General features: G+C 45.9%; 1 protein-coding gene across 2 annotated transcripts in view; it reads right to left on the bottom strand.

Annotated features, from left to right (window-relative positions):
- Window positions 1-21,508, bottom strand: part of vps50 (VPS50 subunit of EARP/GARPII complex) — a 66,768-nt gene that overhangs the window by 29,073 nt on the left and 16,187 nt on the right. For both annotated transcript variants that reach the window (XM_076149915.1, XM_076149917.1), the window contains exons 6-15: window positions 20,499-20,569; window positions 20,154-20,271; window positions 19,432-19,467; window positions 18,801-18,883; window positions 15,174-15,216; window positions 14,100-14,198; window positions 11,285-11,425; window positions 5,634-5,766; window positions 474-565; window positions 190-284 (exon numbers count right to left, since the gene is read on the bottom strand). In XM_076149915.1, the coding sequence (XP_076006030.1) occupies window positions 190-284; window positions 474-565; window positions 5,634-5,766; window positions 11,285-11,425; window positions 14,100-14,198; window positions 15,174-15,216; window positions 18,801-18,883; window positions 19,432-19,467; window positions 20,154-20,271; window positions 20,499-20,569 (911 nt within the window). The remainder of the gene's footprint in view (window positions 1-189; window positions 285-473; window positions 566-5,633; window positions 5,767-11,284; window positions 11,426-14,099; window positions 14,199-15,173; window positions 15,217-18,800; window positions 18,884-19,431; window positions 19,468-20,153; window positions 20,272-20,498; window positions 20,570-21,508) is intronic.

A 21,508-nucleotide genomic window follows, 5' to 3' on the forward strand; every position in this document is an offset into this window, starting at 1 on the left:
TACTACGTGTTGGATTAAAGCAAATGAATGTGAAGCATCTCATGTTACTACAATTATGCTTAATTTGACTGAAAGCTCAAGAGTTTGTATCATTAAACTATGGTGTTTAAATGTGGTGTTTAAATGTGTTTCCTATGAATGGAGTCGCCTGGTAGCTTACTGCAGGCAGCCTGTGACTCTGCACTGTACCTGCTGATGACGTCCAGCACAACTATGAAATCATCATATTTGAAGTTGGACATGTCCGTCCCCAGGATATAGGCCTTCACTTTCAACTGGACGTCCTGGATAGCGAAATGAAAAGCACACGTTTACTCACTTGGCAGACATTTTGATTTAACAACATCATCAAAACAGAGTAGGGAAGATGGGAATCTGGGGGGGAAAAATGAGGAGTTAAGAGGAAAGAAAGGGCAAAAAAAAAAAAAAGCAGTGAGGGAGGGAAGAGAGAGACATAAAGTATCGTCTCCAACCTGCCAGATCCGTGTCAGTCCGTGCTCCAGCTTCTTCTTCACGTAGCTGTGGTCCACCGCCGACTCGTCAGCCTCCGCCCCCGCAGCATCATCTAGGCACACAGAGCACACACACACCTTTATACAAAGCTAATAAAGAGAGAAATTAAATTAAATTTCTCTCTTACTCGTTTCATTTCTCTTTTGTTTGCTTGGGCCTTTTATTGCATGAGTCATGAATTCATTTACACATTTCAATGGACACAATACAGATGCCAAAGTCAAAGGCCCTAATCTTAAAGCTGATGGAAAGAAGTTAATGGAGCATATTTCCTTGATAATGGTAAAAACATCTCTCCTCCTGTGCATTCTAATTGGAGTCAGGACGTGTGGCGCTCATATTGGAGGAGCATGTGTGTAATACATATTATACAGGAGACATTGTGGGTGAGTTTTTTTTACACACACGCTTCTCAATCAGGATAAACTGCATTGATTTGATAATGAAGTATTTCTCATTAGTTTCACCACATTGTCTTCACATAGACTGAAATGAGATACAAGAGCTTTCGTTTGCAGCATTGTAATGGTTAAAACAGCTCAAATCTTACACACACACAATCTAACACAATTTGACTCCAATATCTCCGTTTTAGGTCGGGCGTTTTATAGTCTGTCGAGCGAGACGACAGACATCCTTGTCAGTTTGTTTTCACGGCGGGCAAACCGTAAACACGCCGCATCCTTTCCATAAAGTATCGCCGCGCACCAGCACGACAAAACGGCATCGAATGGCGGCGAGGGGAAGGGGGGCGGGGGAAGCCTTTCAGACGTCTGTTTCCTTTGGATGATGAGACCAAGGTCAGCTTTGACCCATTTACCAGCGTGGTAGAGAGAGAGAGAGAGAGAGAGAGAGAGAGAGGAAAAGATAGGAAAAGATAGTTCCAGTGAGGGAGCTGTGTCATGTCGGTGTTCAGGTGAAACACGAAGATCAAGAGGTTTAAACTCTCGATTGCACAATGAGATGTTAGAAAGGAAATAGTTCCAATGTCTAAACTCACAGCGCAGTCAGTTGCCGATCACCTCCCTGAGAAATGGAAGGGGGAAGGAGAAAGTTGCAATCCCACCGTACAAAGTTTCTCTTATGCGTTTGACATTTCCCTCACGTTCCAACATTGTTCTCTCTTGTCGGTTTGCATGACGAACACGGCTTTACCCACAGGAGCCGAGTTAATCGCACCCCGAGGCGGCGAGGATATGCTCGATTCCGGCAGAAGGCTTAAAAACGGCAAAGGAAGAACACAAGAGGAGTCCGTGTTGTGGTTTCATCGGGACACTAGGTTTGCCTGAAGCGTCATTAACGATAAAGACCAACATCTCAGTGTATTTACACGACGTGGTCAACGTTTTCTTCCACTACAGAAAAGGAAACATCCCCATTTTAGCAATTGGGCCGGTGGGTGTACTTATCAGACAATAGGTCCCCACTTTCATTAGAGTAGACCAGAATGAAATCCTGTCTAGCAAGGAGAGCTCTGCCACCGGCTTCTGTGAATGTTTATCTCCTCCTCCCATCCCGGTGTTCAGACTCATCTCATCTCGACTGGAAATGGAAGTGACAGACGAGCGGCAATAAAGCACAGAGCTTCATATTGGAATCCTCCTGCTTTTATTCTTCTTCCGATCTCAAGATCTCTATCTCGCTTAGATGTGCACTTATGCTGGCTCTCCATTGGAGCCCCTCTCTGTGATTTGATATTGTGCGAGCCATGTCTTCTGGTTCTCAATAACGCCATCTAAGGCATATCTGGGAATCTGCCTGAGTGCGACCTATAGGTGGTACCCAGTGTGTGACCTACATGTCAACAGGCATCCACGGCTCCCTGCTGGTTTCAAACTGTGACTCCTGCCTGATATCTGTCGAATTCTGATCCAATCTACAGCAACAAGATAACAAATCGATGTCAGAACCTCACACATTAGGGTGTGAGAAAAGGCTGCGAGCTTTCATTGTTCTGCTTTGAGATAAGCAGCGTGGGGATTAATTGCATCGAAACGGAGAGAAAAGAGACGCGATAAAGACGCTGAAATGAAAAGGTTTGTCTAATTGTAAACAACAAAGCATTTAAGTTCAATACAAAAGGGACGTATAACACCACTAATAAGCTCAATCCAATGATCCCCTATCTTTTTATGACATCGTATTCAGACCCAGCCTGAGGGTCTTTTTGAAGGAGAAGCGTTCGCCTCACACTCCAGCACGAGTGAATGTAATAAATGGGTCAACAACCAAAAACCCCACAGCATTACGCATTAGAAAATCGAGGCCGCGCTGTGTAATCCATAAGCTTCTTCACACAGCTTGACTCCCCTAGTTCAGTATGTACAGTAAGTCGTGTTATTACCACGTAGTCGTGAAGTGTGAAGGCCAATTCTCACCCTCAGTGCTGGAGAGAGACGCTTTACTTTATCACAGCAGGACAGGCGGCCTTCATACGTGTCGATACGAGCCCACGCGCTTCATTACCACATTTTGGATGAACACCACACACACACACACACCCACACCCACACACACACACACACACACACACACACACACACACACCCTGGCCGTGGACATCCATCTTCTCTCAAGTGATTTGAACACACCTACGGCGAACGCGATGTCTGACGGCCATCAGTGTTGATCAAACACGATGGCGGACGTGCGGCGGCGAGGGAATGTAATTTGTCAGGTAGGGACACGACCCTGGCCTGTATTACTTCCTGAACAACCTTTCCTTTCATCAAGCGGTGACATCAACCACACTGACTGCCTCCATTTATCACATCGCCCGCATCCCCCAATTCACTGGGATGCTCTGCTCTTTTTTTACTGTACCCAGTGACTGAGATGCAGGGCAGTGTGTGTGTGTGTGTGTGTGTGTGTGTGTGTGTGTGTGTGTGTGTGTGTGTGTGTGTGTGTGTTATAAAGAGAGGAAGTGAGGGATCCTGATCATCAGCAGGTCCGATAGCTGTGACTGCAATAATGGCGACAGTGAAACGGAGGTCAATGTAACTACAAACTACAATCTGACAAATGAGACAAAGCATGTAAATTGCTACCCTGAAGGACCACACACACACCTTAGAGAGGGAGGGGGGGGGGGAGAGAGGTGGAAGCCAGGACAGTGTAGGGGTCGAGGACACCTTCACATAGTGGGGGATAGAGGTGACATCCAATCAAATGGGGAGATAACAAATGGGACATCATGGAAGCGAATGTGGCCCTTTCAAGAGAAGACGGCATCCAGTGAAGGACTTCTGTCACCGACCGTACAGAGCTTATAGGGCGTTCCTTATGTCCTCCATGTCCATTTGCCTAATGAATTCTGTACATAATGGGGGAGCAATGGAAATGTGCTACGATAACAATTTGGCTGAGGAAAAAAGCTTTGGCAAGACAAAAAAAGGTGAAATACACCAAACCAGCTGAGCTCTCTGTCAGTTATTCAACTTCAAGCAGGGATTATGGTTAACACACACACATACACACACACGCACAGGCAGTATGTCCCCGTCCTGACAAGAGGGCCTCTGAGATTTGACGTTTTCACACCTGGCTGACTAAAGGGCAGGTTGGATAGAGTAGCGGTGACACAAGCAAGGATTTTGTGTTGATCCAGACAGAAAGCCTTGGGTTTGACAGATGCAGCACGCAGGCTTGTTCTTGTTCCGCACAGACTTCAGAGCGACTCCATCTATTTTCCAGTGTCTGCTGTCACTGTGAAGCATGTCTGAGGGGAGCAGTAATGTGAATGTGTGCGATTGTTGTATATCTTTGTATGCTTTTGTATGTAGAAGATGTTGTTAAGGTGAGTGAACAACTATCTATGAAAAACCCATCATGAAACGTGCTGGAGCCAGTTTTGTTGTAGAGTGCCCACTCTTACGCCTCCTCCACCGGGGCTGGAGGCAGCGCCGGAGCCAAATTGAGATCAGTCCAGAGTGTTTCCACTGCAGAAACACGGCGGCGCTCGGCTGGAAAAGACCAGTTCTGGGCACGGACAAAAAAAGGTTCTGGTCTGGCGCGAAGGAAACCAAAACACAACGCCTCTGTGAAACAACCAGCGGCGGGTGAGAAGAAGCATTCTCACAAGTACGGAAACTAAAACAGAGCAGAGCGACTCGGTCGCCGGACACACCGGCGCACTCCTGGCAATGTGGTGCAGTCAGGAGATGCAGCCGAGATAACTTGGCGCGGTCATAAAGAAAGAAACACAGACGCGAGGTAATTCCATTTGAGCTGGAGAGAGTGAGTGTGTTGTGAAAAACGGATGGAAAAATGGTTCAGAAAGAGTGCAAGAGGGGCAAGACTCAAAATGTGAAGGTGTATTGTGAGCTGCCTGAGGAACGGCATCAGTTTGTTTGTGCAGATTGTTCTCTGAAGGTGGCGAGCGGAGCACCAGCGCCAGCACCGACTCCAGATAGCACTGTTGACAGAAGTGTGTCTGTGTTTAAGCCTTGAGATGCAATCAGGAGTGCAGCCTCTATTACTACTCCTGCCCTGTGAGCGCAAGAACCACAAGCTTAGTAAGCAAACAGAGAACTCCAGTCCTCAGATATTTATCCAGGCTTTTTATGTTGGATGTCGAGTTGGAGTTTACCGCCACGCCGCTTTTACGGCGGTTTTACGAGTAAAATAAAAGGGGGCCGCGCTGATCAATGACAACAGCGACCTGAGGTATTGTGTTGTTTATGTCGTCCGGTTGTCCAGGCGGTTCATAAAGATGATGCCGGGAGGACACGATCGGCAATTGAACGAGATGTACCGAGTCACTTTGGGAATGGGTCAGACCGATGTTAATATTTTGGAGTGGTGAGTCATTCGACTGAAGCCAGACGGAGGGCAGAGCGTCGTATCTTTACGTCTGAGCTTTCAGGCGATTGGACCGGGGGCCTACAAAGCCTAATCGTAAACATTTATGGTTCAAACCTCACGGGGGGCTAAAGCTGCACTTCATATACACGGTACGTCCCCGTGTGCAGGGTGTGTTACCAATATCAATGTTGTCAAATGTGATTATTCCATTCCGCGCTCGTTCATTGACCTCTCGTAGCGAGCTCAGTAAATGCTGGATAATGTATACAGGACGTCGATTCATTACCCGGCCGGTGCTTCGGTGCGGAGACTCTTACCTGGAGGGGCGCTGGCTTCCTGTTTGTCATGCTCCTCGTGCCACTGCATGGTGCGGTGGTAGCTCAGCATGACCTCCCACAATGCCTTGCACAGATCGGTCAGACACGGGATGTAGCTGTCCGGGGTGATGTGCTGCCAATAGAGAGGAAACGGAAGACAAGGTCAACGTTGATGCTCCTCAGTGTGCTTTGCAGTTATTGTGTTATAAGTAAAGAAGTAGCAAAGGAGTTTCGGTGAGATAAACCAAATGATACAGGAACATGACAATTAATTACAGACCTAAATACATATAATGAACAAATAATGAGGAAAACAAATAGATAGCTGATCATGTGACCTCAATAGCGTATCCAATTAAAACCTGCTTATCCCCGAGATTCAAGGGCATCCTATAGGAAAACATTTCATTTGTTTGTTCCCCCTGCAAACATTGTTTTCATTTCATGTAACAGCTAATTAATTTAAGCAGTAAAGAAAATAGGATTGTGATTTAAAAAAAAAACGGTCTCACAAAAGCAAAGAACGCTGCTATTTTATACGAGACAGAAGCCGTTATCTGAGCTCCGTAACGTCTCGCTTTTGACTATTAATCGTGGTAAAAATAAATCCAGCGAACGCCTCGTCGACACGGACACGAACCAATTACTCACAGCCAGATAAAATGGGAGCAGCGCCCGTATTTTGGGAGTGAAGTAAGTCTGCATAATCAGGACCACTGTGTGTATCTGCAATCAAGACCACAGACTGTGCGAGCTCACAGACACAGACACACACAGACACACACAGACACAGACAGACACACACACACACACACACACACACACACACAGACACACACACACACACACACACACACAGGTTGAGGTGTGTGAGTGTGTGTGTGTATGTCTGTAGAGATCTGCTATTTGGTCTACATCGAAGTTTGAAATTACAGTACAAAGTAAGTGTGTGTGTATCTGTAACTATTGTATTCACCACCCTGTAGTACGGTTGACAAGTATAAATTACCCTAAAACTAGTCAGCCACAATTAAATCAGACTTCTGGCACGTGGCCGCTGATTCTCTGCCTGGACGACCTCTGGACATTGTTATGATGATGATGTTATGACTGAGATGTTGTCCGAGGCAGCTGGGACACGTAGCCCAGACTGCACTGCCCTGCACACTGTAACGCGACCCAGGCAGAGAAGCACATGATTACGCAGGCGACACACGTCAGCGGCAGGACTAAGTAATTGTTCTGCAAGTCTCCAGTCTTGGCACTAGGCCCTTGTTAAGAGAGGCACCTAACAGGTCATAAACCTCTAATTTCAAGTCTTAAACATGTCGCTCTATACATCCATTGTAAGTAATTACTTTCCACGTTGAACCACAGTATATAATCTGATGAAAACACACATATTTGCATGATTGTATAGATCTTTTGTTTGAGGAAGGTGTCAAGCCTTTTCTAGTCAAGAGGCTTCAAGCTGAAGTGAAAGCAAAAGTCACAGGTCAGGGTCTTTATTGATTACGTGAGATAGATTCTTGGGTCGGCAAACTCATAAAGGTCAGTGATAAAAGTGAATCATTGATTATATTTGATTATAATTGTCATTTTCATGTGCAATCACAATCCAGGTAAGAATATAAATCAGCTCTGACAAAAAGCGGCTGAGAGTTGCCTTTCTGTGTTCTCTAACAGCTATCCGTATCACAGCGCCATGTTGCCAAGCAACTGGGGCAAAGGGAAGATAATGTGGGGGGTTGGGGGAGGCTGGAGGTGTGGGCGTTGGCGTGGACGTGTGGGTTCAAACGTAAAGCCGCTCCGCCATGTGTGTGTGTGTGTGTGTGTGTGTGAGCATGTGCGAGCGATGAAGCTGTGGTCAGTGAGATCACAGAACGACATCATCCACCTCGCAGTGACGACGTCGTGGAATTCCTTTAACATCAGGGTTTGGGTGTTTTGTTCGTTGAGACACCATCACACACATCGCATATGCGTTGTGATGCTTTGAAAAGAAAATGTTCCCTAATGCATGTTCCCAAGAGTGTGTGTGTGTGTGTGTGTGTGTGTGTGTGTGTGTGTGTGTGTGTGTGTGTGTGTGTGTGTGTGTGTGTGGGGGGGGGGGGGGGGGGGGGGGGGGGGGGGATTGCTGACTGCTTCATATGTTAATGATATCCTTAAAAAATTGCTTATTAGTCAGCTGCAGATCGACTTGAAAGTGCTTTCAAGAGTTCAGAGACGGGGATCGCTCGCTTTTTCACACATGCAAGGATCACAATCTGTACCTGCGCCGAAATTCACGCACACCTAAAGAGAATTCACGTCGTAGGCAGTTCCACACAGAAAGGTGAACGTTAAGTCCTGTTTGTACAGAAATCCATCCTAAAACCGTTGTGGATCACAGTTATTAAAGAGTGTGATGGTGTTGAAGCAGATGTAAGAGCTGCTGCATGACTGTGAAGACAATAACCCTTACGCAATCATCGAAGGGGCGCTTAAGAGATCTAGAATAATGAAGAGAGACACTGTGCGGTGAGGACTAAAGGGTAAAACCAAGAAAACCATTAATGTTTGATTACCTACAGATTATTTGGATGCGCTTTGCACAGTTTCAGCATGAGAGCATTATTTTGACCATCCGTTCCTCATCTCACTCCCACTCTCATCTGGATCATCAGAAAACACGGCATGGCCAAATCCCTGCGGAATTCCATTCGAAACACGAATCCTCCAGAAACACACACGAGAAGCATGGAGAAGCGAGAAGAAATGTAATGACTGGGGCACGCTGGCCCGGGGATCACAAATCAAACACAGCATTCCCCTGGAAAAAGCGCTCCTCACGATAAACAGCTGCGGGGCTTCGATGTGTATCAGCAGTGTGACAGAGTCTTATAAACACAACACAAGACCAATTTCCATCCACAGGATTCGCTTGGACGGGAGGCGAAACGTTCTGGCAGCGGGATCGGTTTCTTTCTGCAATGTCTTTCTGCGATGAAGCGTCTGCGGTCGACTAAAACACAAAAAAAGGAGTCGGAAACTAGACAGGGCCCCGACTAAGATCGAGCCAGCGGTTAATTAACATATGAAAAAGCAATTATGTCTTCGTCCACAATAAAGGCTTGGGGGAAAATGATCCATCCTTTGTACACACAACAGCGTTTAAAAGCCTCCCTCCATCAAAATAATGAGCAAGCTTAGATAACAGACGAGTTGATGTTTGGAGTCGTTGTCAGGATGCTAAACGAGCTAATAGATTTGTACGAAATCTAAAGCCAGCATACATACTACAAACTACACACTGCTGACTCGGTTGTTCTGAGCCAAGAACAGCAGAAACGGGGGGAAAGAGCTGCCAAGATGTGAAAGATGTTTTTAAGTTACGCTCCAAATGACATTTTTACTGCCACGTTGAGAAATCCTTGAAAAACAATCCTGGACCGAAAACCTAATCACACGCCGCTTGGCTCCTGTGGCACTACTTTTCCACCTAATTTCACCCGGATCTATTAACGAGTTGTTGTTCTTTTAAGATACCACGGTAACAAAAACAGACGGGACCAAAAGCTGAGGGAATTTGAAATGAACGGCGGCTGTTTTTTGTCATGTAGCAGTGCGCGTGCGTGTCTTTCCCTCTCTGGTCGTGTATTCACTCCGCAGCCTCGCGACGGGCTTGGACCCATTTCCGTCAGATGTCAGGGAGAAACTGTGGATTGATGAAGGAGCCAGGGCGATCCAATAATGATGAGATATGCAAAATTAATAAGCCCCCGTCACAATAAGAGCTGACCTTTCTAAGTGTAGCCCTTTCCCTTGAATCTTAACTCGCGCAACGACGGAAGGGTTCAGCGGGGTTGACCTGAGCGTCTGACGCGTTCGTTAACGTTTATATATTTATTATCCAGGGGAAACATTCACTTAAGTGTGTTTACGTGGCTTTAGCTGCACTCCCGCTTGGAGATACACTCTAAGCTCCCAGCTATTAACACCTGGGAGCATTCTCAGCTGCTGCTTGGCGAGTGACAGTCCGGTGCCTTGTCCAACGGCACATTGACAGTAATTGCCGTGGAAGCGCTCAGCTGCTTTGCCCAATCAAGTTTTCCGAAGCTGATCGGCTAATTGGAATCAGTGGCTAACGATGGGGGAAAGTAAAAATAAACTCCAAATAAGAGGAAGACCGAGAAGAGGTTATTTCACATAGTTGGGAAAGTCAGAACAGACAAGTTTTCAAAACCGCCTCGTGCTGGTTCGAGTGCTATATGAGCTACATAGACATAGTTGTAATGCAGGTACACAAGTGTCCACTTAAGGTCTCACTGTTCTGGACTGTAAACTGGCTTTAACACGTCCAAATCATCCATCATGTGGAGTTAAAGGGAATCAAAGAGAAAAGTGGATTCCTCACCACAAGTCCCCAGAATGTGTGCAAGTGCTTACATTAATCAGACTGTGGTTGTGCATATGTGTGTGTGTGTGTGTGTGTGTGTGTGTGTGTGTGTGGCTGTGTGTGGCTGTGTGTGGCTCTGTGTGGCTGTGCATGTGTGTGTGTGTGAAAAAGGGGTGTTTGTGTGCAGCCACATCCATCACGATCAAATATCTAAGAGTGGAACGAGACATCCCATCAATTTTAAATTGGCGAGAGACAGTGTATATACAAGCATGTGTGCCATGGGTGGATCCATCCATCATTACAGATGCGTCTTTACATCACACAGAGCTTTGTGCCAAGTGTTTGACATTTAAGAATTAGGAGATGAGAAGATTTTAGTTATTTTTGCTTCACTCCCTGAGCAGAGGACTGGAATACAAGAGCAAATTGGGGATTTCCATGTTAACAGCTGCCAGCAAACGACTACATTTATATGAGGTAGAATGTTTGATTCTGTCAAAATAACCCTAAAGTAATCCCACATCACTCTAAAGGTGGAGACTTATCTACAGTTGCGACTTTTTACCGTTTTAGTTTTAACAGAAGCCTCATTTGTCTAAGTAGAAAAACCCTCATCATGTATTTGTTAAGTCTTGTGTCATGACCCCGACAACGCTAATGCAGCCTCCTTGTCGTCACAGCTGATGAGCACCCAGCACATGGGTTCAATCCCTGTTCAAAGCATCAGAGTGCTATTTTGATTTACTATTCACCTGCTACAGCACAAACATGATGGTAGCCAGCCGGAGCGCAGGCCACACGCGGTCCGAGCCAAAGAAAGCTTGACCTCAAACCGGCCCCCGCTTTATGAATGTAGTATCGCTGCCTGAGCTGCCATTTACAAACTGGGGCAGGAAAGCAGGCGTGGCGGGAAAGAGCAAAAAGGAAAGAGGAGGAGGAGGAGGCGGTAGAAAGGGGAAGAGGGAAAGGGCAGGGCGCGGAAGATATGAGCACAGCAGGCGATGCCCCCCGGCTGTGCAGTGAGACAGGAGAGAGTGAGACAGGAGAGTATTAATCTCACACTGATGGGGTTGCGATTTTTTGGGGTCTAGGTCTCAAACACACCCTCCACCTTCTTCTCTCTGCCTCCACTTCTATCTATTGTGAAGAATATTTATAAAATGATTATGAAAATGAAAATATTGTTTGATTCCTGGCGATGAAAGAAGGCATTTTCCCCTAGGTCAGAGGCAGGTGATAGGATGACACACACACACACACTTCTCCTCACCGTGCAGAGGTCCTTGTACTGCATCTTCTGGAATTTGGTATCCGCGTTGCCGGCGCACAGCTCCACGTATCCCAGCACCACTTGGAACACGGTGTTGTGGATGGCCTGGGTAAAGTGCATGTGGAGCTGGTCCATAGCCGTCTGCAGAGAGAGAGAGAGAGAGAGAGAGAGAGAGAGAGAGAGAGAGACAGAGAGAGACAGACAGAGAGAGACAGAGAGAGACAGAGAGAGACAGAGAGAGACAGAGAGAGACAGAGACAAATACACCATCGTGAGGAAAAAAACTGCTGTGTCAAGATCTGCCAGTGTGGATCTGTGGAGGGGGGGAAACAGGTATACAAGTATACGTTCCAAACCAGACAGATAATGGGACAATTCTGAAAGGGAAGTGGGAGGGAGGAATTGCAGTATCACCGGCAAAATGAAAAGGGCTCAATTTGTTTCAATGATTCATCCAAAGAGCTGTTATCTCAAGTGTCAATAGCCAAACAAAGATGAAGAAATACGTTGACGTTTTTTTTTTTTTTTTTTTTTTTTTGAATGGCGAGAACATGAAACACTTGATCACATCCCGAGGCCGTCGATGGCGTCAATTGGATACGGGGGAAAAAAGACACGTTCTTTTCTTCCGTTTCTATTCTATAACAACGATGAGTCACAAGCACCGGGTGACAACAAACAAGGTTGATTTTGTGGCAGACGGGGTTACAGGCTGCTATGTGTGGCTTTGATTTGACAAAAGCCGATGGACATGCACGGCCAGATGGCGATTGTTGGGAGATTTGTGTATGAGTAGTCAGCATTTCTGTCTATATTTCCCGGAGTGACTTCCTTCAAACCCAGAGGAAAAGCGAGACTTTGTTTTATCCAACTCTGAACAAGCTATATCTTCATCAGTGTAATCCGACAACGCAATCATAATAGGATTACTTCCAATGTTAATGTTATTTAACCCGGAGTGATCGTCGCTTCTAACGTTACATCATTAATCATCATCATCAGACGAGGGGATTTTCATTTCCATATGCTCTTGGCCTCAAACTCAAAACGGCGCTGTGCTGTTTGTGTCTCTCAGTTCTGGTTTGCGTTATCTGTTATTCCCATTCCAGACGGAAGTTAGATTGGCCCGTTTCAGGCTCCCCAAATCCTTAGAATGCGGGCGGCCTCCGAGTCAACCAAGGACACAAAAAGTCTGGGGACACGTGGGGTGCGGCGCTGAACAAAAACCCTGCAGGGTGTGAAGAGTTTAATTAAAATTTCTTGCCACGAAATCACAATCACACAACTTTGCCCCCCATCCATCCATCCCGATGCCTGTTTCCACAACACTCCACAACATTTCTTTCCTCCTCTGTGGGCGTTTCACTTCATCCCGTCCTAAAGACACCGTGAAAATCACCGACTGAGCAAAACGTAGTGGGTTTGAAGCTCGGAGGAGGAGGAAACACGACTCGCCTTCTGTAATAATAAAGTAAAAAGCCACTCGAGACATAATTATCGATCGCATGAGCGGACCTATTCTTCCGGAATCAATTTACACCGTAAGCAGATGCTTCATTTGGACAAATTACAAAAAGTAAAGCTCAATTAAGGAGATCTGGATGTCGGGCTCATCAGGCTGAGAGCAAACAGTGCGTCGAGAGGCAGACAATGAGGGAGACGGATAAGAGGCCCGTGTCTCCCGGATGCCGCGATTCATTCATGCGTCGGTGTGTGGTGAGCCAGAATTCGGAGTGCTTATGTATGCGCGGCGTGTCAGTGTGCGCTGCAGCAGCGACGACGACGACGAAAGATGATGAAGAAGAACGACAAAGGTGTTAACTGCGAGGAAGACAGATGGAGAGCGAGAGAGAGAGAAAGAGAGAGAGAGAGTTTGTGTCTGTGTGTAAACGCGTAAAAGACAGGAGAAACAACGGGAAGCACTCCATCATCACTCGTGAGAGGTAGTCGGCAACGGCCTCGTCATGGCAACAACAATCAAGGATTCAATCATATTCATTCGCAACAGGTGTTGATGTATTCGCTGTCTCATGAATTAACATTGACGGCGGCGTGGTGACGCACGTATGTTTGTGTTCTATGTTTGTGGAGTTTGTGAGGTGTTCAGATACAAATGAGGTCTTTCATAATTCAATAATGACCCTAATTTTGTAGGGCAATTCATATTGTAAAGCCCTCCAGAGGCCCTCACACAGATTCTAAAGGAAAAGGCTGTATTGGCATTGTTAGTACAGTGAGCCAATACATCATCGTCATTGTAAAGTTAAAAAGACTCCGACTGACCCTCCATCTTGACAATGCTGTGCCTATTTTGCTTTGTGAGAAACTAAACAAAGATCTGTTTTTAGGCCTTTTGTGGAATTCTGTGTTGTTGTTGTTGTGCTTTTTGTTGAAGCGGAGCGTAATGAAAACGCAGAGAGCGACGCACATGCCCTCTGGCCTCACTCTCCCGCTCAATCAAATCATTCTCTGCTCCCCGAAAACAAACACACACACATACACGCACACCGATTTGAAAAGGGCCTTCTCGTGCACAATGAAATAACAAATTAGAAAAGAAAGAAATGAGTTCACCGAATGAATTGCGTTGTGTTTGTTCCCGTGACGTCCTAACTAGGCTGTCTGGACCTTTTACCCTTCAAACCTCAAAAGCGCACAGACAAACCTGACACGTAACGTTGAGCAGAGGAGCAGAGAAACAGGAGGAAAAACAGAGATGAATCAAAGTTGACGTGTGCAGTTGGCGAGGATGACAGGCAAGAGACGCTCGCACATCCCCCAAACTCTCCCCGCCGCGCCGCTGTGTGCCACTGACCTGCGTCTTGCCCAGGAGCGTGTAGGCCAGCTGGACCTTGGTGTAGTGCGAAACATCAAAGTGCTTACAAGTCTTCGACAGAGCGACATCAAGCTGCTCCTGAAGCCGGGGAAAACATGGATGACAGAGGCAAAAAAAAAAGGGGGGAGAGAGAGAGGGGGGGGAGGGGAGGAACAAAGAGGGGAGGGATTATCAACGTTAAGACCGGGGATTTGGAAAAAGATGTGAAGATGTCTGACTACTAACACAAGGCCAAAGGCAAGTTACTGGATGTGTTAAAGTGTGTGTGTGTGTGTGTGTGTGTGTGTAAGTAAGACATCAAAAGCGATCCAGAGAGAGAGAGAGAGAGAGGGGGTGAGACACAGATAGCAGAAAGCAGGTGGATGTGTGAGTTCTCAAAGTCACATATAAAGTACTGAAGCATTATAATGATCTACTTATATACATACATGCGTGTGTGTGTATCCATGTAAATGTGCTGTATATATGTGTATCTGAACTGATGCCGTCACCTTGATGTGTGTGCTCGCTGTGCGCAGTGTGAGTGTTTACCTTTATGCTTTCAGAGGATTTAGCTGTTGCTTATTCACAAAGTCACGCTGCTAGATAAACAAATGAGCATCTTTGCGCGTGGGTATGTACACACACACACACACACACACACACACACACACACACACACACACACACACACACACACACACGCGCGCTCGCTGAAATGTGTCTTGTGTACGGACAAACTCTAGGTAATTAAAGTACTCAGGCGCGGAGAAAATTGCTCCGCGTAGCATTGATCACACACCAGCCTATCCAAACATCAGAGATGCCACATAGAATTTGCGGCGGTCACCCACACTCGCAGGCAACGTTTGGCAGGCAACGTTTGGCAGGCAACGCAGCGAGACGGGTGAACTATTGAAATGTCTAAATGAAGTAGAAATTGTTTTCGTTCACATGAGAGCTTCTGCAAAAATGAGAAAGTTAGATAGTTAAATATTTGACACTGGTGAAGTCTGTGCTCTGATATTAGTCTGAAAATGATTGAGTTTCCAAATGATGCTTGAAAGCACTTACCTCGATCTGCTCCAGAGTGTCTTGGAGTTTGGAATTCAATTCACTGAGGGAGAGAAGAGGAGATGATTATTGAGCTGCGGTTCTTCGAAATCTCAAACCACAATGAGGCTGTAAACCGCCAATCATTTTCATTATCAATTTGTTGTAATCATTCCAAAATAATAAGAATTAACCACAGCCCGATTGAGGCCATAAAATGACTACAAGCCCACGAGTGTCTTTGTTTAACATGTCAAGTTGCTTACAGACTGAAGGTTTTAGTTGGTGTATCAGAAAATGTGAATATGATAGAAACATAAATGAAGAACTGGTTTACATTGCCACAGTAGTAGAACAGCGCAACAGGCAGCACCAGCCAATTACACAACTCAGTTTCCATTTTGGGAAGGCGAGTGTTAATTGCGTGTACTCCACTTACAAATGCATATGCAGAAATTAGACACAGGAGTGGATGGAATAGGAACACACAAAAAAACCCCAAAGCAACAGAAATCACGGCTACATCGCCTTTGGTCGGAAGAGATTCAATTCCAATTCCAATTCCATGTTCCCTCTTGGCTCAGGGTCTTTTTTAGGTCAGCCTGCTCTCATGTGCTTCGCAACATGGTCGCCCCCAGGGAGAGAGCACCCTTGACAAACTGTTAATCAAGCACCTTAGCTTGAGCTGAAGGAGGGGGAGAGAGAGGGAGGAAGGAAGGAAGACGCTGAGAGAAGACTGTAGATTGAAGCTCACAGATCTTTCGTGAAACTGGTGCCAAACTAAAAAATGTATGTGTCATAGCGGTAGCGGTACTAGACAGTCTTGCCGATGAACAAAACTTGCAAAGAAGTGAAAAAAAGCAGAGTACAACTACAGGAGGACACAACAATCAAGGACAGGTAAAAGATACAGAGGGAAGTCCATAAGCAAGGCTCTGGAGAGAACGTGACAAAGGCTGACAGCACTGACAGATTAAGAGACGCAGATGCCTACAGTGTGCTCCTCCACAGAGCTAGAACTTACAGAATACCAGAGGAGCAAAAAAAGAGTCTGTGCTTGGAAACAACATCAGCAGCAGCTCGTGAACCTGAAAGCAGAGAAAAAGCTGCAATGTCCCAGATCGGGAACACATTTCGCATTCACGGCAGGAAACATCCATCACCGCTTTAAGAACCGGAAAAGAAGGGGGCAAGTGGGGCCAGATGTTAAAGAAACTAAAAACCAACCGTGGAAGCAAACAGGCTGCAGGTGTCTAACAGCAGGAACAGTATCGATCGTGAGAAACCCCCACAAGTAAACAGCAACATCCAACGGCCAACCAATGAACCCGTCTGTCCGGGAGATCGCAACATAGCCACAAAACTTAACGAAGGTCGACGAGACACTAATAGCCTCCATCAAGACCCCGGTGGGCTTCAAAGGCAAACATCCAGGTGATCATTAATCTGTTCTGCCAGGTTGTGCGGCCATGACATTGGCTTGTCATTTGCAATCAAAGCAAAGAGAAGGGGGTTATTAGTGAGTGGAGTGGTCAAACTAACAACAACAGAGACAATGGACGGATACAAGTAAGCTGTTGTTTAACTGTCATAGGAGAACCTTGATCAAAGAGTGCAAGAACATAACAACGTGGTCTCAGGCGTTCTGAACAGTCGAGGGCTTCAAAGTCAATGGGAAATGATTGGAGCGGCGTTCTTTAAAGTCACATTCACGCTGGAATTGAACAGTTTTGGTTTGTCGTTTCCTGTACAGTCCTTTAATACAGGGTGGACTGAGTTCAATGCTGCATTTAATGGTTACACGTGTCATCCTTTGCCCAGAGACTGTATTTGTTTGCATACTGTTGCTAAGTGCTCTTGTGATTGTGTCCAGTGTGAATGCGTACACACACACAGCACCTCTATACATTACCGCCATCGTTCCGTGATCAGACAGAATGCATAAATAACAGATGAGGAGAGAAATCTAATTAAGAATCCGGTCCCTGAAGGCAACACGGGGGGATTGAAACTGAGAAACTGAGTTGTTTTTTTTACCAACCCTGTTTTCAATTATCTCAAGCAACAGGTAACACAGAGCCAGGAGGAAAGTCCTTCCACAGTGATTTGCTCAATCAATCAACAGGCATGGTGCCAGATGCTCAGGTGACGTCGGTAGCCGGTTAGAATTCCATGTTTATCTTCCTGCATTGCCACTGAGAAGGAGTCGGGGGGGAGAGAGCGACAAAAGTGGAAGGCGAAGGGGTTCAAAGAGGAAGAGTTTGGGAGAAAGAAAGGTAACTGCAATTGTGAGGAGGAGGTGGGGAAGATAAAAAAGGGTCACAGAAAGAGGAGACGCAAAGAATAGGAGGGATTAATCATCGTATAGATGGACTCAGGGACATAAAAGGCGGAGGATGCAGGTGGAGGAAGTGAGCAGCAGGATGTGCACTCATCTTTTTCTGTTTGGCTCCAGCATCACTGGTGGGGTTCTGCCCCTTTGGCCACAGACTCAGTTCAGTCTGGTTACATACAAACATGAAGTCAGAGCTCACTGTATGACTCAAGGGTCTCAATCGACACGCACACACAGATGATAAACGACCGCGTCGCGTAAAAGTGGATGCAAGCACCAATTAAATCAATGTTCCCACAGCACATGGAGCATTAGCTGCTCTCTGTATTCTCCTCACAATACATAAATGACTCAAGGAGCACAAGAGACGCACGCACAATCACACAGACATATGCACATTGCCTCAGAATGAACAAACTAATACAATACTCAAGAGGAGGAGGAGGAGGAAGGTGTACTTGGCAGCCTCCACAAGATTGTTTGTGGGAGACTGTTGACACCTGTGACACGGACATTAATGCAGCCTCCCTCTGCCCTCCTTCCCACGTTACTCCTCTTGAGCATGCTGCTGAACCATGCTGTCCTTCGAATAAATTACACCACACACACAACAAACCGCCTTCCTCAATACGAAGGCAGCAATTAGCCGGAGTGGATATGTGGAGGAGCCTTCACCTCAAATAACCCAGATTGTATGATACCAGTAGATTCTGGAGCGAAGTACAAATTTGACCTGTAGCGATGTCCCAGTTGTAGGAACAAATGCTTGCAAAGCGCAGGGCGGCACAACCCTGGATTGATCTACTCTGTGGTGTGTATCCAGCAGACCTTCTACCTGGGAGGAAGTACGGAATTTAGATCCCCGTTCACCTTTTCAAACAACGTTCTCTCTGTGTCAGGAGGAGGCCGACTGCAGGAGGTGACGTGAATCCTTGATCAATGTTTAATCAATACGTAAAACAGGAACAGACCGGCACCCGCCTACTGCTACAAATTAAGCACAATTACAGGGGGGGGGAAATCAAAGGAAAGAGGGATGATTGCCCCTGCGGTATTTAACTTGGCCTCTTTCCCAGTGTTCTCAGGAGCACAATCTGGCAAGGTTGGGAGGGGGGAGGGGGGAGGGGGGAGGGGGGAGAGGAGGCGAGGCGCAGGCAGGCAGAGGCAACGTGATCAATAAAGTTTGGGTTCCTGGCAGACTTTTGCTGGAAGGCTCGGCGAGTAGCTGAGCTGGACCCTGTGTTTTATGTTGCGCTGACAAAGGGTTTCGGTCGTCGATCTCAATCGCTCACACTCTGTTAATCCGTTCATACCTGATGCAGCTGTAGTGTTTGAAGGTGCTGGCAGCCTTCTGGCATTCCAGGCAGAGCTGGATTGCACCTGGATAGTCTTCCTCCTAGTGGAACACAGAAGTGAGGTTATCTGGTTACACATGAGAAGCGCATAAAGCTTGTGGATCTTTATTAAACACCTCGTAAAAAAAAAGATACCATCGAGATACAATTTTAGATTAAATCGCCATTTTGAATTCCATGACTTCACTGACGCACTACTGTAAATCAGGTCTGATCAAACAACAATATATGAATCCTCTACTAAACTTTCAGTAATGCCGACATGTAAACCAGGATCGCGTTCAGTGGTAGTGGAATCCAGTGCCGATGATGCAGCTGACCTTCATCGTAGATCGGCATTTGTCAGTGCCTCCCCTGTTTGCGTGGGTTTGACTTTGAATGCAGAATCCCCACTGATGTTCGACCTTTGCAGTCAATTAACAACACATCTCTGCATGTGTCCTGGTGTGTGTGTGTGCGTGTGCGTGTGCGTGTGCGTGTGTGTGCGTGTGTGTGTGTGTGTATGTGTGTGTGTGTGTGTGTGTGTGTGTGTGTGTGTGTGTGTGTGTGTGTGTGTGTGTGTGTACGTGTGTAGGAGAGGTAACAGTACCTCGAGCATCTCGCTGAGTCTCACATCTGTTCTTTGCTGTAGGAAAGGAATAAGAAAGAAGATCTGAATATTCCATCACAAACAGGTACATGAATTACAGTGTTATCATGTTATTGGAATTATACAGTGAAAACCCTCTGCCACCATCTTGAGTGGCTGTTCTATCACTAAAGTGGACCGGTGATAGATCCTCTCTTTAAACACTGAGGGGGGCGAGAGAAAAATGATGCGCACTCACAGGCACATCTCAACCTGAATGCATTGATCGTTTCCTCTGCGCAATAGGAAACAGTCGAGTGATACTACAGATAAAGCGGCACTGCTGTGTGGCTCACACTCACACACACACACACACAGGAGCTCAGGCTGGTTTGGTGGAGTGTTCAGCACTCAGCTCTTCAACAGATACTAGCACTTATGACTGCACTGTGCACCTTTTCATTTATACTATTTATTAACATACGACGCATTTTACATCCTCCACAATTCATTTTTACCATCTGCAATATTCACAGATTCTTCTACTGTATTATACAACCGCTGCTGTTCTTCTCTGGAAGCGTTCCTCTACATTTTGGAACAAGACCGCCGGGATTTGATTCCACTCCTTGTTCAGGTCAGGAGCTGGTGTTGGATGATGAGGAGGAGTTCCATCATGTAATGCGAATGCAGTTCAGAACCTAAATAAGTTATAGAATTGTTCTTGTGTGTGTAAACAGTACCAATGTCTTGATGGTCCTCAGTGACTTCAGCAGCCCTGTGAGCAGTTGTCGTCTTCTCTGGTTGGCCAGTAGACCCAGACTGGCCTCTGTGAATCCCTCCTTTGCGACGCTCAATTGTCTGCACATAAGAAGTAGAACGCAGCAGGAGAACTGTAACTGTTTAGGATTCTTGTCTAGTTAGTTAAAATGAAATAAACCCACAAAAACACACTGAATCATACAGCAACAACAACCACATTGACTGTATATTATATATCTATATATGAGAGTAAGGAGCAATTAAAGATAAATACAAAAACACACAATCTAGAGGCATTTGTGCTGTTGTTGCTTTGTGTTACCCACCTCCTTGCATTTGTACAAATGACTGCAGCTAGCTGCAGGGTGGTCTGTAACGCCGTCACTCTCTCCAGTTCCTGCAAAGAAGGAACAAGTTTGCAGCCAGAATGATACAAAAAAAGAAGACGGAAATGTACAACGTCAAAGTATTTTTTCTCCCTCCAGGCTTAATTGGTTAAACAAGATCAACAAGCTTAATGTCCTTTTAATCACCACATAAAACAACAAAAACACCCTCAGCCCAAACAAGGACAGAGGGACAAATTGTAACAGTTGGGATTTTCACTCTTCCTCTTTTTTTGAACATGCCAGATGCTGTGTCTTGGGGTTTTGTCATCTCTCTTTCCCCAATAAAGGTCCAGTGTTCACAAAAATGTCCACCTAACGCTTTGGTAGCAGCAGCATTGAGTCTGGGGGAATTTGTTTTCAGAGGCAACAGCAAAACAAGAAAGTGGCAATTCAGCTGTGCGCTCCTGATCAATGATCCCATTCAAGCCGACGCTCTCTCATGATCCTACGTGTTGGCAGAGACCTTGAGAAGTTATAAGAACTTCTTAGTGAGCGTTTTCTTTGAGGGACATTGCCCTGCAACTGTTTCTCTGCTCATCAACTATGAAATTAGGGCTGTTGGATAACACTGATATGCGATGACACGCACCATCTATCCAGAAAACTGCTTCATGATCACTGTGAAGATATTCTCCAGGCTCAGGATTTCATTACTTAAAAGGGCAGAGAAATCTAAAGCCTTGACATCCTGCAAATTCAAAACAAACAGCTCCACTACTTTAATTTAAACTTAGCTGCAAATAACATGGTACAGATTACTTCCACATCCCTTTGAAGTGTCTGCGATAGGTCATGTTGATGTTTGTACAGCAGAAACATATATCATCATCAACATTGACATATTTCCACACAAAGGTGGTCAAGAAAAACACAACACGGATCACGTTAGTGCCTTTTAAAGTGAAATACTACTGAATGCGGTGGCCTTTTTACGCTCAAGCACACAA

The sequence above is a fragment of the Genypterus blacodes genome, unplaced genomic scaffold (genome assembly GCF_046128005.1).
Source record: "Genypterus blacodes isolate CSIRO-AG114 ecotype Tasmania unplaced genomic scaffold, CSIRO-AGI_Gbla_v1 ptg000048l_1, whole genome shotgun sequence".
NCBI classification, from domain to species: Eukaryota; Metazoa; Chordata; class Actinopteri; order Ophidiiformes; family Ophidiidae; genus Genypterus; species Genypterus blacodes.